The sequence below is a fragment of the Candoia aspera genome, chromosome 4, assembly GCF_035149785.1.
Source record: "Candoia aspera isolate rCanAsp1 chromosome 4, rCanAsp1.hap2, whole genome shotgun sequence".
In the NCBI taxonomy this organism is placed as follows: domain Eukaryota; kingdom Metazoa; phylum Chordata; class Lepidosauria; order Squamata; family Boidae; genus Candoia; species Candoia aspera.
Window position 1 is genome coordinate 86,866,796 of NC_086156.1, and position 13,272 is coordinate 86,880,067.

At 44.1% G+C, this 13,272-nt stretch overlaps 1 protein-coding gene across 1 annotated transcript; it reads left to right on the forward strand.

The window, feature by feature from the left end:
* The first annotated feature begins 512 nt into the window (after positions 1-512).
* Positions 513-12,176, forward strand: C4H19orf81 (chromosome 4 C19orf81 homolog). The gene is made up of 6 exons (XM_063302078.1): positions 513-640; positions 2,853-2,917; positions 6,097-6,187; positions 7,381-7,501; positions 9,352-9,491; positions 11,094-12,176. Exons 1-6 carry the CDS (start codon positions 513-515, stop codon positions 11,299-11,301), a joined length of 753 nt encoding a protein of 250 aa, XP_063158148.1. The 3' UTR covers positions 11,302-12,176.
* The last annotated feature ends 1,096 nt before the right edge of the window (positions 12,177-13,272 follow it).

Genomic DNA, 13,272 nt, shown 5'->3' on the forward strand with positions numbered 1-13,272 from the left:
GTCTCACCCTGATGTTGAAAATTGTGGCAAGATGGTCCATTCATTTTGCTTATCTGTGCTTATCTATTGATGGCTCACAAGGGTTGTCTTCCTTCTTAAAAGGCCTCTTTCTGATCAGTTCTTGCTGAATTCATGGACACTTTCATGTAATTTTCTAGTTGGTCAGACAGATGTGGTTGACCACTGTCTTCTTCTAGAATGTTTTTTCGACTTCCCTAGAACCCCAGGATTTCTTGGAGATACCTTGTTCAAGTACTAATCAGATCTGACCTTGTTTAGTTTTTCAGAACTAAAGATCAGCCAAGATAGGCTATGTGGTGCCATGTGTTGAGGCACTCTTTCTTCTTACCACCTTTTGTCCAGTGTGCACAACAGATGTCACAGGTGTCATGACATCATTATGCAAATGATGTAAGTTACATAATGTGTGTCATTGGTACAATGACAGCATGGCATGCATGACACCATTGTAACTTCTATCTTGGAGGACTATACTTTATAAAGTGGGGCTCATGGCCACCAAGATCCAGCAAAATGGAACTTCCCCTCCCAAGAAGGGGGTTCAGAATTCTGGAATCCTGGGATTTGAATGTCTGCAGTTGCCTTCCTTGGAGGTTGAAAGTCTTGAGACCAGCATGAGGTAAGATCAGCTGGCAGAACAGCGTTGGCTTTGGGTAAACCTTGGCTTCGGATCAGAGGAAAATGGATCTGGAACAGAGACCAGTATTTGTAGTTGCTGTACTCCAGGAATTAATATGCTGTGATGGCCAAGTTCATAGATTTGGGAGACCTTGGGAATGGAATGGGTGGTAATGAGATGTTAATGCATATATTTTCCTGATTACTTTATTTCCAGAGAACCTATACCTCACTCCATAAGAATCTGTCTTTTACGAGATCAAAATGTCTGTCCATCGAACCTGAATTGCTTATCTAATTAGTGTAATGGGACTGCTGAATAACTCCTTAAACTCATTTTTCTCCCGCCCCCCCGCCCCCCCCCCTGTGCTTTTGAGTCAGGGCTGACTCCTGGTGACTGCCTGGAGTCATTCCCACAGTTTTCTTGGCAAGGTTTTTCAGAAGTGGTTTGCCATTGCCTCCTTCCTTTGACTGAGAGAAAGTGACTGGCCCAAAGACTCCCAGCTGGCTTTGCACCTAAGGTGGGACTAGAACTTACGGTCTCCTGGTTTCTAGGCTGGTGCCTTAACCACTACCCCAGACTAGCTCTCCTTAATCTGGAGGGCCCCAAATTCATTGCCCTACATCTATTTTTTTAGAATCAGCATGTCATGTCCTCTCACCCTCCCTCAGAGTCCCTCTGGAGACATGAAGATACAGAACACATTTGCAGCACATACAAGCTCTTAAAAGCAAAGGAAAAAAGAGAAGTGCCACTACTTCCACCTGATAAGAGACAGAGGAGAGAAAGGAGAGGGAAACTGCTGTGGGAGGAAGAGAGAGAGAAAGTGAGATAGAGTCAATGCCAAGAGCAAGGAACTGGAGCAAGAGAGCGGATGTCTGCCTGCACCCCAGGTCCAGAGAGCATCTGACTTTCTCAGCCAAGACAGCAACTCAGACTGTAACTGGCAGTGGCTCTCTGGCTTCCCAGGCAGAGATGGATTTTCTTCTCCAGAATCTGTTCTCTGAAGTTACTTTAACTGGGGCTGTCTGCGATTGAACCTGGCACCATCTGTGTGCAAATCATGTGCTCAAACACTGTGTTCTGATTGCTCCTCACAACTGAAGACTCAGTTTGGGAATACATTTTCAAGGAGGTGGCAGAGGGCTGAAAGTGGCTGTGTTGGTTAGCTGCAACTAGGAAGGATTTCTGAGCACTTCCTTCGTTTGTTTTAGGAATGAATAGAAACAATCACTGTTCCTGCTGAAAAAGATTGTTCTTTCTTCCATTCAAATGGAAATCTGTCCAGAATAAAGAATATTTTGTACATCTGTTTTCTTTCTGTGCCCCAAAATGGCCCTTTCTGGACAACGAATTCTGGCAGTTGTAATGTTTGGAATTACTGGTTATGTGAATCAGGGCTGTCCCATTGCAAGTCCATGCATAGTATGCATGGTGTGTTGACTTTGGACCCAGATCCTGAAAGGGTGGCAATGGCAGGGGTTCAATTACTGGGAAGGGGGAGAAACCCTGCTTTTGCTTCAGTATTTTCATGGCAAATATAATATGTATGGCTGCATATATTCATTTCATACGGCAGGCATAGTTCATTCATGGGCCTCCCTGCCAACAGATGTGGGTCTGGTCTGCAACTAAGATTACTTTCAAGGATGACTTCAGACAACTGCCTTTCTACCTCCCTTTCTCAGTTGTAATCAAGGCAAATTAATTCCAATCTGAAGAACATGGACAGAGCCTATCTAGTCCAGTCCTCTGTTAAGGGTTAAGCAGATTCCCACGGGAAACTCACAAGCAAGACACAAGGGCACTGGCAGCCTCCTGCTACTGTTTGCTAGCAATTCATATTTGGGGTCCTTTGACCATAGAGACAGCTATCAGGCCTGGTAGCCAGCGATCACATTCTCCACCATTAATTTATCTAATGACCCTTGAAAGTCATCTTAGTTGCAGACCAGCCCCGCATCTGTTGGCAGGAAGGCCCATGAATCAACTCTGACTGTCGTATGAAATGAATGTAGCGCATTAGAGGAAATGGGCAGTTTTACTTCTGATAGTATCTGAAAAGGGTGACTCTGCTGAGTTTTCCCCCTTGGGGGGAGATACCTGGTGTATGGGTCTGGGGGGCAGGCAACAATCCATCATGTGGCAAGAGGAAGGCAGTGGGCAGAAGTCAAGATTCGTGTCTTACCGTGCTGCTTTATTCCGCCCCAAGAATGCAGGAGGAAGAGAGTGAAGGAACTAGGCTTCATTCCTGTTCCAGCAGTCAAGGAGAATATGGTGAGAACACAAAGTACCCTTCTGACTCTTGGGGTCTGGGTAGGGGCTTCAGGTGGCCAGCCCCTCCTCACCTCCATCCCCATCTTTTATTGTGTTGTGCCAGGTAATAACATAATGATCCAGCCCCAGATTTGTTCCCTTTTGAATGCACAGCAGGAGAAATGCAATGGAGGAATTAGGAGGAAGAAAGCCAAGGCTTGGGGGCTGGGGGTTAAGGCCTGACCAGGAAAGCAGGAGATGGTTCAAGCTGAAGCTCAGTGGTGGTGAGGCTGGGTCATTAAGCCTGTGGTCTTAACAGCCTTCCAGAGCCCTCCTTGAAAATACCACATTGTCTGCTTCTGTTGTAAAGATGAAGACAGATGAATGGTTCCTTCTCTCCCCCCAGTTTCCATTCTATGGGTCGGGGTATCTACAAGGTGTAAAAACAGTCAAGATGATGTCTGTGACAGTGCAATTGAAGCACTGCCTAGTTTTTAAGTGTCCTGTGGACAACACTGCCATGGGCCTTTATAGTTTTGAAAACTGCCTGGAATCAACCAAATGAGGAGGCCGGCAAAGGTTTGCACCAAATAAATAAAGCTGCAAACCAATGGAAAAGGTGTATGCGTACATATGTGTGCATGCATATGCCATTTCTTTATTTAGACTCAGACAATGACATCAACTCATTGGTTAACATCATACATTTAAACCAGGACTGATAGTGACCTAACAGACATATTCATGCAAGATGTGAAGTGTAATTAGGGTTGACCTTTACTAGGTCTTTATGGCTTTCTGTGTTGTGTGAATTCAGTTTATGATTCATAAACTGAACCCCTCCAAATGGTTTAATTTAGTAACTAAGCATATTGCAGCCATTTATTTGGAATAAATACACTAAATATGCTAAAATTTATTGTAAACTGCTCAGAGTCCCTCTTCAGGGGGAGATGGGCGGTAGTATAAATTTGAGAAATGAATGAATGAATGAATGAATGAATGAATGAATGAATGAATGTATCTAGCTTCTTCCTCTCCTGGGCCTTGGAAGCTGAGGTGCTGATGTCAGGCTGATTTATTTGCCCCATTATTTGCCATTCTCTGGCTGTATTCTCACAACCTGCTTGACCAGGTCCAATTGACCAGCAGCTCCCATTGTACTTTAAACTTGGTTAATTTTTTTAATTGACTGCCCAGGTCACATGGTTAGCTTGTAAGTCTTACGTAACTTTTAAAATGGGCGAATTCAGTAACCAAGCTACGTGTACAGCATAGATGTAGCCATCTCGCATTCAAAATGATTAAAACTAGAACATTTTGCATACTCCTACTGTAGTGCTGGGCAGACCCAAGCTGAACGGTAATACTTTATTAGCACTGGAAAGAATGTGCTGATGTTTAGGTGGACAACATTTAGTGGTCACAGCCATGCTCAGTATGTTGGGGCAGGGCAAAAGCCACATAACATACCTGGGTGAACTTGGATTTTCTCCCTCCCTCCTTTTCTTAAAGGCCTGAATTTTTTTAAAAATGAGCTTGATTTTTTTTAAGGCTTACATTTCCATTTAACTATACTTTCTGCCTTACAAGGCTAAAGTTCAGGAGTTTGTTAGAAACGGTTCTGGGACTCTTAAAAAGCGGCAGGTTGCTCAGCCTTGTATTAAAGGGAGATAACAGATAGGATTAGAAGGGCTACCGTGTCGAAAATGGAGCTGACCCATCCTCTGTGATGGAAAAGATGAATTCTCTGTTGCTCAAGAGGACTGGAACAAATCCAATGGGCAGAAATTACAGGGAAAGTTATTTATTATGAAACAGTTCCTTGAAGTGAGAATCACAGCAGATCAAATTGTCACAGAAAGTGATAGGCTATTTCTTATTGGAGTTACGTATCCAGAGGCTGTCTGCCTGTCATGATTGCTGTAGTTGTACAATATTATGCACTGAAGATAAGATATGAAATACAGGACTGAGCTCGACACTTCAAGAGCCCTTCCAACTCTGCATTTGTAACATAGTACCCATGGAAAACATTAATCCCCATGCGCCAGGAGCACAACATGACAGATTCCCACCAGGCAGACAAGGAATCCACTTTCTAGATTCTAGATTGCCAACCGCTGCAGGGCAGCTGTGTGGCTGTCACTTCCTGCATCTTTATTTTTCAGACAGGCTTTTTGATTTAAAGTCCACCTGATTGTGATTGACGCAGATGGAGCTGGGATAGGCTTACTACATCTTGGGAAGAAAAGGGGTGAAATATTAAACAGAAAAGGATCGAGTTCCTAATGCAAGCCTATTTTTGTATATTTGCTAAGGATTTCATTTCTATGCTGGCAGCCAGACGAAAGGGTTAATCCCAAACCGTTCCCTAATTGGATGGCCTAGCCACTCAGAGTTACAATGCCTGGTCTGTGTCAAACCAAATCAAATTCCCTCTAACCCCACCACTGACTGGATTTTAATACCCCATCCTTTAACCAGTTAAACATGGGCAAACAGGGGCTATGTTGAGTTTGCACATCTTGCCAGACCTGAATGTGATTTGTCTGGATTTGGCTTAGCATATGTTGTATGAATCTCACCCTTGTGGTTCAGGATCTGAGGTTTATGGCTTTAGTGCAATATTTGGATCAGGCCAGCAAAGCTGGAGGTCACACAAAAGAGACAAACCTTTGATTCAAATTCAGACCCTTCACAGGAACATCTCTGCAGCTGTTCCAGATGGTTTTAGCCAGAAATAGCATGATACATTTATTTATTTATTAGATTTATATCTCACCTTTCGTTCAGGAACTAAAGGTGGTACTGCATATCATATGTAGTGATTGCTTCTTCCATTTACCCCCCAAAACAGAACTCTGAAAGTAGCAGGCCCCAGATCACCTGTTGAGCTTCCATGGCTGAAGATGGGCTAGAAACTGGGTCTCCCCAGGGCCAGTCCAATGCCTTCACCACTACACTTCCCTGGACTTGGCCTTTTTTGTGTAAAACGGAAGTGTGAATCCAAAAGAACCCACTGAAAGCTCTCATTTCTGTGCTTCCCAGAGGCATCTGGTTCACCGCTACGAAAAAAGCATGTTGGACATGATCGGCTTTTCATTGGGCCCAGGAGATTCTTCTTACGTTTTGATTTTTTCTGTGCGGGAAGAAATACAGTTTAAATTGTGAACATTAACCAACCATTTTGCTTTCAGTTTCACTTTTGCAGGAAACTGAGAGCGAGGGGGCAATATCTTCTCTTTTCCTTGACTTGGAGCAACCTTGCCCCCCTCCTCGTAAAACTTCGTGAGTATGACTTTGAAATGTTTTAATGGGTTGACAGTGGGAGAATGAGGCTATATCAGGGGCAGATACTGGGTTGCAGCAGCGTCCCTTGTTCCTCCTGCTAGCAAGGGTATGTTGTCTGCAGCTCCAAGGCCACCTCTATCCTGCTCCAAGCCTTCAGGGCCCCTGAAGATTTGTCATTGGTCTGTAAATTTTAATGTAATTTCCTGAGCAGTGACATTATCAAGAGACCAACATCTCAGTAAGAGAATATATTAGTAGCGATCCTTGGGCCTCATATTTCCTTCCAAGGCTTGACAGGAAGCCCCTCCAGGAGCTGCTTTGAAAGTTGCCGCTGAATTATAATTTTTAATGGGACAGAAGGGGAAATTATTAAATAACAGGGAAGTAATCATATACCCTGTATAGGTAGTCCTCACTTAACGACTGCAATTGGGACTGGCAAGTCCATCGCTAAGGGATGTGATCATTAAGCGAACCATCATGTGACCGTGCCCAATTTATGATGTCAGTTCTGCTGCGGTCGTTAAGCAAATCACCTGCAGTTGTTAAGCATGATGTCACGTGACCGCAATTTGTGACTTCCTGCCAGCTTCTCCATTGAATTTGCTTGTCAGAAGCTGGCTGTGAAGCTTGCAAATGGCGATCATGTGATTGCGGGGATGCTGTGGCAGTCATAAGTTCAAAGACCATCCATAAAACTACTTTTTCAGTGCCGTCATAAGTTCAAACAGTCACTAAGCAGGGCAGTCATTAACCGAGGACTACCTGTATTTTGTCTCGCTCTATGCATTCTCTGTCCTCATCCCACCTAATTTCCAGTATGCCTCTCAACGAGAACAGAGGCTTTAGGTAGACATGAGAAAAAAGCATTACTTCTTCACCGTAATAATGTCCACTTTAAGAACTCTGCTGGGGCAGGCAAAGACCCATCCAGATCAGCATTTTGTAACTGCAGTGGCCAACTAGATGCTTCTGAAAAGACCACAAGAAGACAATGGGAACAAGAACCGTACTTCTATGCCAAACTGCCTCTGATATAAGAACAAGTCCTTCCGTTTTGTCAGGAAGGACTTTCTTGGCCTCTCCTGAAAAGAGAGAGCTAGGATCAAAACAAATGATTCTGAGGTATAATACCCTGTACTATTAATGGGACATGGAGATGGCATTCAGCTTACTTCTTCTCCACTTAGGCGTCAATATCTGAAGCGGATCATTGCTGAATATGAAGCCTTGGACATGGAAATGCCTTGCATCCGCAAGTTCCCTCGGCCACCGGCCGCCCGACCCCTTTGCCTCTGTTTGGAGAACCCGGTTAGTCCTGCTTCAGGGGGAGAAACAGATTCCAGGCTAGGTCCGAATTTAAGGAGACCCTTTTAAGTTGCCTGAGAAGGCCTGAGCTTTGAGATATAAAATCAATCACTATTTAAATTTCCTACCATGTCCCAGACAGAGGCTAGATGGGGGCCATTGTGGGAAACTAATAGTTTGTGGGCTGGCTGGGGCAGATTTATTTAATTTTTTTAAAAGGGAAATCTCGGACAGATGTCATTCTTGTGCACTGCTGTGCGTGATGCCTGAGAGGGGCAAGTAGACACCCAAGAGGTGCTGTAATTTCAAAGATGGTCTATTTTTCCCCATTCACTTATATGCTTAGACTTAATTCATGGCAACTATTCACTTCCATAACATGTAACTGTGTTTGTGAAAGTATAGTTAATTGTGATCACAGCAACTGTAATATCATATTTAATACTGTCTTGGAGTACATTAGAAATGTGGGCAGTTTCAGTGACAACCCATCTGGGCAAGGTTATGGTACAGCTCAGCTTTACCAACTAAGAGATTTTACAAGTGGTGATTTTACAAGTTGGATTTCTGAGTTGTACACCCAGTAAATTTAACTCCTCAGAGAGAATGGAGAAATTTGTTAGCTGCCTATGATTCACTCACAGCCAATTTAGGCTCAATGTACGACATTTTCCAATGCAGTGGACTTAACACAGTTTCAGATTCTCACTATGATGATGGCTGTGGGCTTGGCTGGCTTAAAAAGGAAAAAGGAGATGGGGTGGGAAAGGAGGAAGTAGACTTATTTGTGGCGAGAACAACCCAAGTGGAGAAATCAATGAAAATTCCATATTCAAACATAGTATGAAATACAGAGGAGGGTAAAGTTGTGCACTTTTGTGGTTGGCCATGTTGTCTGGGAATTCTGGGAGATATAATATAGTTCCACATCTCTGAAAAACACTAGTTTGTGCAGAGTGTCCTGACGAATTAAAGGTTTTAAGCTCCCTGCCTAACAGTTCTTCATCAATTAGCTTTATAGATAGTCCTCGACTTACGACCATTCATTTAGCAACTGTTTGAAGTTAAAGTGGCGTTGAAAGAAGTGACTTATGATTGGTCCTTGTGCTTACAACCATTACAGCATCCCTGCAGTCATGTGATCAAAATTCAGGAGCTTGGCAACTGGCTCACATGACGGTTGCAGTGTTCCAAGATCATGTGATCACCATTTGCAACCTTCTCAGCCAGCTTCTGACAAGCAAAGTCAATGGGGGAAGCTGGATTCACTTAATGACCACGGCAAAAAAATGTAAAATTGGGTGTGACTCATTTAACAACTGCCTTGCTTAGCAATGGACGTTCCAGGCCCAATTGTGGTTGTAAGTCGAGGAGTACCTGGTAATGCAGTTTTGATGGTGACAGCATTTTTTTAATGCAATTTGGGCTGCACAGATCCAAGTGAACACTAGATGACAGCAAAATGTGTGTGGGGGGGATGTTATAGCATGTCTCTTTACTGACTCGTATTGATTGACTGGAGTTTTGCCACTCAAATACAATACACCCATGCAACTGGGAGGACATGAAATAAAGTATTTCTGACCCATGTTAGACTTCCTTCATGAGAGAGCTGAAGCCATGATTCTGACTGAATGATCCCCAATCTCTCAGCCTAACCTACCTTACAGGATTGGTGTAAAGGAAAAATGAGGGAGTGGCAGAAAATCAGGTAGACCCCTTGAACTCTGAGAACAAAGGTGGGATAAAAGTGTAATACCCAAGTCATAATAACTTAAAAGACTCTTAGTAGGTGTGTCTGAAGGAGGGGAGGAGATGGACTCTGATGGCTGAGCATTCCTTCTGACTTTTAGCCTGAAAAGGAGATGAAGCATGCTGAAATCCTAGCAGCCATAGAAGCTGCCATTCCCAATGCCTTTGAAACAGGCCTCCTACGCAGCATCCAATTTGAAAACATCAATGTGATCTGTGGAACTGCTGGGCGGAAGAACAGGTTGGTAGAGATGGACATTCAGGTGCCCTATCCCCAAAATCATCTGGACTCAGGGAAATCTGTTTGGCCACTCAGCTTCACTTGGCTAGCCTGGCTCATGGCATCATCAGAAAAAATGCTTAGCTGAGACAATCTGTAGCTTCCTCCACTGACCAGCAGTCTAGATCAGTGTTTCTCAACCTCAGCAACTTTAAGATGTGCAGACTTCAACTCCCAGAATTGCTGGCTGGGGAATTCTGGGAGTTGAAGTCCACATATCTTAAAGTTGCCGAGGTTGAGAAACACTGGTCCAGATGATCAAATCTCTCTCTCTCTCTCTCTCTCTCTCTCCCCGCCCCCCCGGCCCCCCACATCTAATTGCATGGCCATCCATCTCAATCTAATGACTCTGGACAGCTAACAGTGCATAAAAATTGGGAACTACAACTTCATCCCCTCCTTCTTTAGTCTTGACTCCTTATGAGACACCAGCATTTAGACTCCCTCTTTAGTTGTGTTTGCACAACATGCCTGATCAGATCAGCTAAAACTCGGGTGGAAACATTAGCAAAACATGGTAAGCTTGCTTAATTTTAGTCTTGGTCAGTTTTTTTTTTCAAGTGAGTGCAATGTGTGAACCCTGCTCTTTGGTTAATCTATGATCTGATAATATTGCGCAAAATGGAAAAACAAGTTAATTCAGTAACCCAGCTAAATATGGTGTACTAACCCAGCCCTGTGTTCTTGAGCAGTGTTACTTTAGTTGAATAAGTCTTGACCTGCGTTCCTTTATGCTTCTTACAATTATGCATTTTACTGATGGCATGGGAGTTCAGGGCACAATCTAGGTTAGTGTTTTTCAAACTTGGCAACTTTAAGAGGGGTGGACTTCAACTCCACCCCTCTTAAAGAATTCCCCACCCCAGCATGCTGGCTGGGGAATTCTGGGAGTTGAAGTCCACCCCTCTTAAAGTTGCCAAGTTTGAAAAATACTGGTCCAGGTGGATGAATAATGCATAATCTGGCCCAGGTCAGGCCAGTTCCCATTTTTCTCAGTGCATTTAGCAGTTCCCCTTTTCTGTTGCATTAAAAATGCCAGTTGAATGGCAACTTTTGGAGGGTCAGGTATAAATTATGCAGTCCTGCCATGAAGAAAGAGAACTTCTGGTCTAGACACAAAGCACAGGAGGGACATACAGCCTTTGTCTCCAGCAGGCAGCCCTTGGGAGGGGATATAAAATCGTATATTATGTACAGCTGGATGTTCAACCTAGAAGGATGGTGAGCTCTTCTGAAAATCAGAGAGCTGGGTGCTTTTGCTCAGGTGGGGAAGTCAGCCTTCAACAATCCGGGAATCTTGTCGGGCTCTGCTACTCAGAACAGCCAGAACTGCATCAGACCCACTCGTTTTCTGGGTTCATCCCTATGCCATCCCCGCCTCCTGCTCCTGCCATCTTTGTCTACTGCCCTGGGCCCTGTGGAAGGGATCATTCTGAACTTTTAAAGGGATTGTTCCCAACGTGTTGAGCCACGGGGTCCTGGGGAAGAAGCAGGGGAACCTTCCCCCCATCATAATGAAGCTTGACTCATCAGCCTCCTTCCCATTCCCGTCTCCCCATGCAGGTGGCTGATCACAGTGTCGGATTTCCGAACTCGGAACCAGCTCTTGTGTTCTGGACTGACCTTGGATGAAAACCATTTTGTGCTGCGACGCTGGGACAACCTGGTGATGGAGGACTATCGCATGCATCTTCGAAGGGCCCTAGCCCGTCAGCGTCTGCTGGACACTCTCAGTGACTCTTGGGAGGCTAGCCGCTTGGATGGCATCTGACCTCCAGGGAGGATATGAATCCGAAGCCAAGCAAAACATGATGATGCTCCCCTGCTTGTGGATCTGTTTAATCCTTCTTTTCTTCTTCCTCTCCTAAGTTAGAAACGGATGAGGCTAGTTTCCCCTGAAAGCTTAGACTCCTGGCTTTTATTTCAGGTCCTTCTGATTCCACATTTGGAAAGAGGGTGCCCCCTAGAGGAACTTTGAAGTACATCCGCTTTTCTGCTCTGCCTGGCTGTCTCAGAACTAGGCAGTGTGGGGAGGAACTGCTGTACTGTACACTGTCACACCTTTGTGTGTGAAGGACTGCAGGGAAACTTTTCCAAAATGCTGTTGCTACTGCTCTTGGAAGCCAAGGAGCAAGCACGCATCTTCTAACAGTGGGAGAAGTAGAAAGCTCTAGAAAGCCCATGCATTTGTGGCAAGTGATTTCTTGCAGCTTAAATTTCCAGTTGCTCCCCAGTTTGTTTCAGTCCACTTTTCTATCTTCCTTTTTTATTTTCCTGGTGAATGTGCATAGATTGAAACCACCATTCCTTTATTTCTGCATGTTTGATGTAGTTTGTTTTTATTTATTTTTAATTAAAAAAAATACCCGATCCTTTCATGCATACAAATTGCTTGGGGAAATTGAAACAGGCTGTTTTTTCTCCCTCCCATCCGCCCCTTGCTGCCTGACCTATTCTGAGTAAATGTTAACATCTGAATTTATCAGAGGACCTCATCTGGTTAATTTCATAACCTCTTAATTTTAAAATCCTCATAGAAAGTTATCTGGCTGAATTTCCTGGTTTATAATTTGCATGTAGTCTCCCCAAGCAGTGTTACCCACCTAAATTGTATAATATCCCCAGACCTCTCCCCCTGTCCCCCCCCCCCCAAAAAAAAATCTCTCTTCTCTCCTTACCCAGTTATATGGTTCAGCCATGACTGGGCAAAAAGTTCATGGCTGCAAGACGGGGCAGCTAAATAATTTTAGACACCAGTGTAATTATAATGTTAATAATAGAGGCAGGATGGCTTTGGGCCATCATATTTCTTATTTGGGAATAAGCACCATTTGGTTTCAGAAAGTAATAAATTACATTTTAAAATTAAAATTATGACACATGTCTTAACTATGTACAAGCCTAGCCATTTATAATAAATTTTAAAATACTATAATAAACTATAATCAATAATGATAGGGATGTGGCATTGGCCCCTGGCGTCCTGATCATCTGCCACTCTCTGAATGCCCCCCTCCCACCGGCAAAGGGGCCCACAACTTCAACCTTGATGTCCAACTGCATCACAATTCTCAAAGCCACACTCAGCTTGGTATAATTAATTATCATGGGAGCCGTAGTCCAATCCATTTACACCTTTTACACAGAGCTGTAACTGGGGAAATTAGAGGGCGCTGAAATGCTTGGCACTGTGTTCCGCTGCTTCTCTTCCAAAATGTTCTTATTAAAAATAATGCTTTCCCACTGGATTCATGACTGTGTGTTCCCACTATATCAGAATAGTTACACACTGTATAATGCTGGCTCCAGGATTTTGGTGGAGGAGGGTGGGGGGTAGGGAATGGCAGCCTCAGACTCTTCTAACTTGGAAGAACCAGATAATGGAAATGGGGTGTTCTCTCCGGTCACATCTAACACTGCCTACTTCGGTGATGGGAAATAACAGCACCCCCAAAGTAGTCAAATAAGTAGTGTACCAGGGCTGTGGGACCCTTCCACTACTCTTGGGATCATACTAAATGCCCAATCTTGCTAGCTTTGTATCAGGGAAAAAGAGTGCAGGGTCACACCAAAATCATCCCAGTGAGGCACTGCTGGGAACTACCAGCTCATCTAGGTAGGCTGTCCAAGTCAGGCGATTCTTGGGGGTTGTCTTCTTGCTGAGTTTCCTAGAGCCTGAAGCATGGTAGTCCCCAGCCATGAACTCCTCTTCTGTGGTGAAACTATCTACGTGGGATTTGCT

Excerpts from the sequence above, each read along its gene's own strand:
- C4H19orf81 (XM_063302078.1), top strand. The coding sequence starts at position 513 with ATGGCCACCAAGATCCAGCAAAATGGAACTTCCCCTCCCAAGAAGGGG. Across the intron at positions 6,188-7,380 it reads CCCCCTCCTCGTAAAACTTC|GCGTCAATATCTGAAGCGGA; the intron begins GTGAGTATGACT and ends TTCTCCACTTAG. Across the intron at positions 7,502-9,351 it reads GCCTCTGTTTGGAGAACCCG|CCTGAAAAGGAGATGAAGCA; the intron begins GTTAGTCCTGCT and ends TCTGACTTTTAG.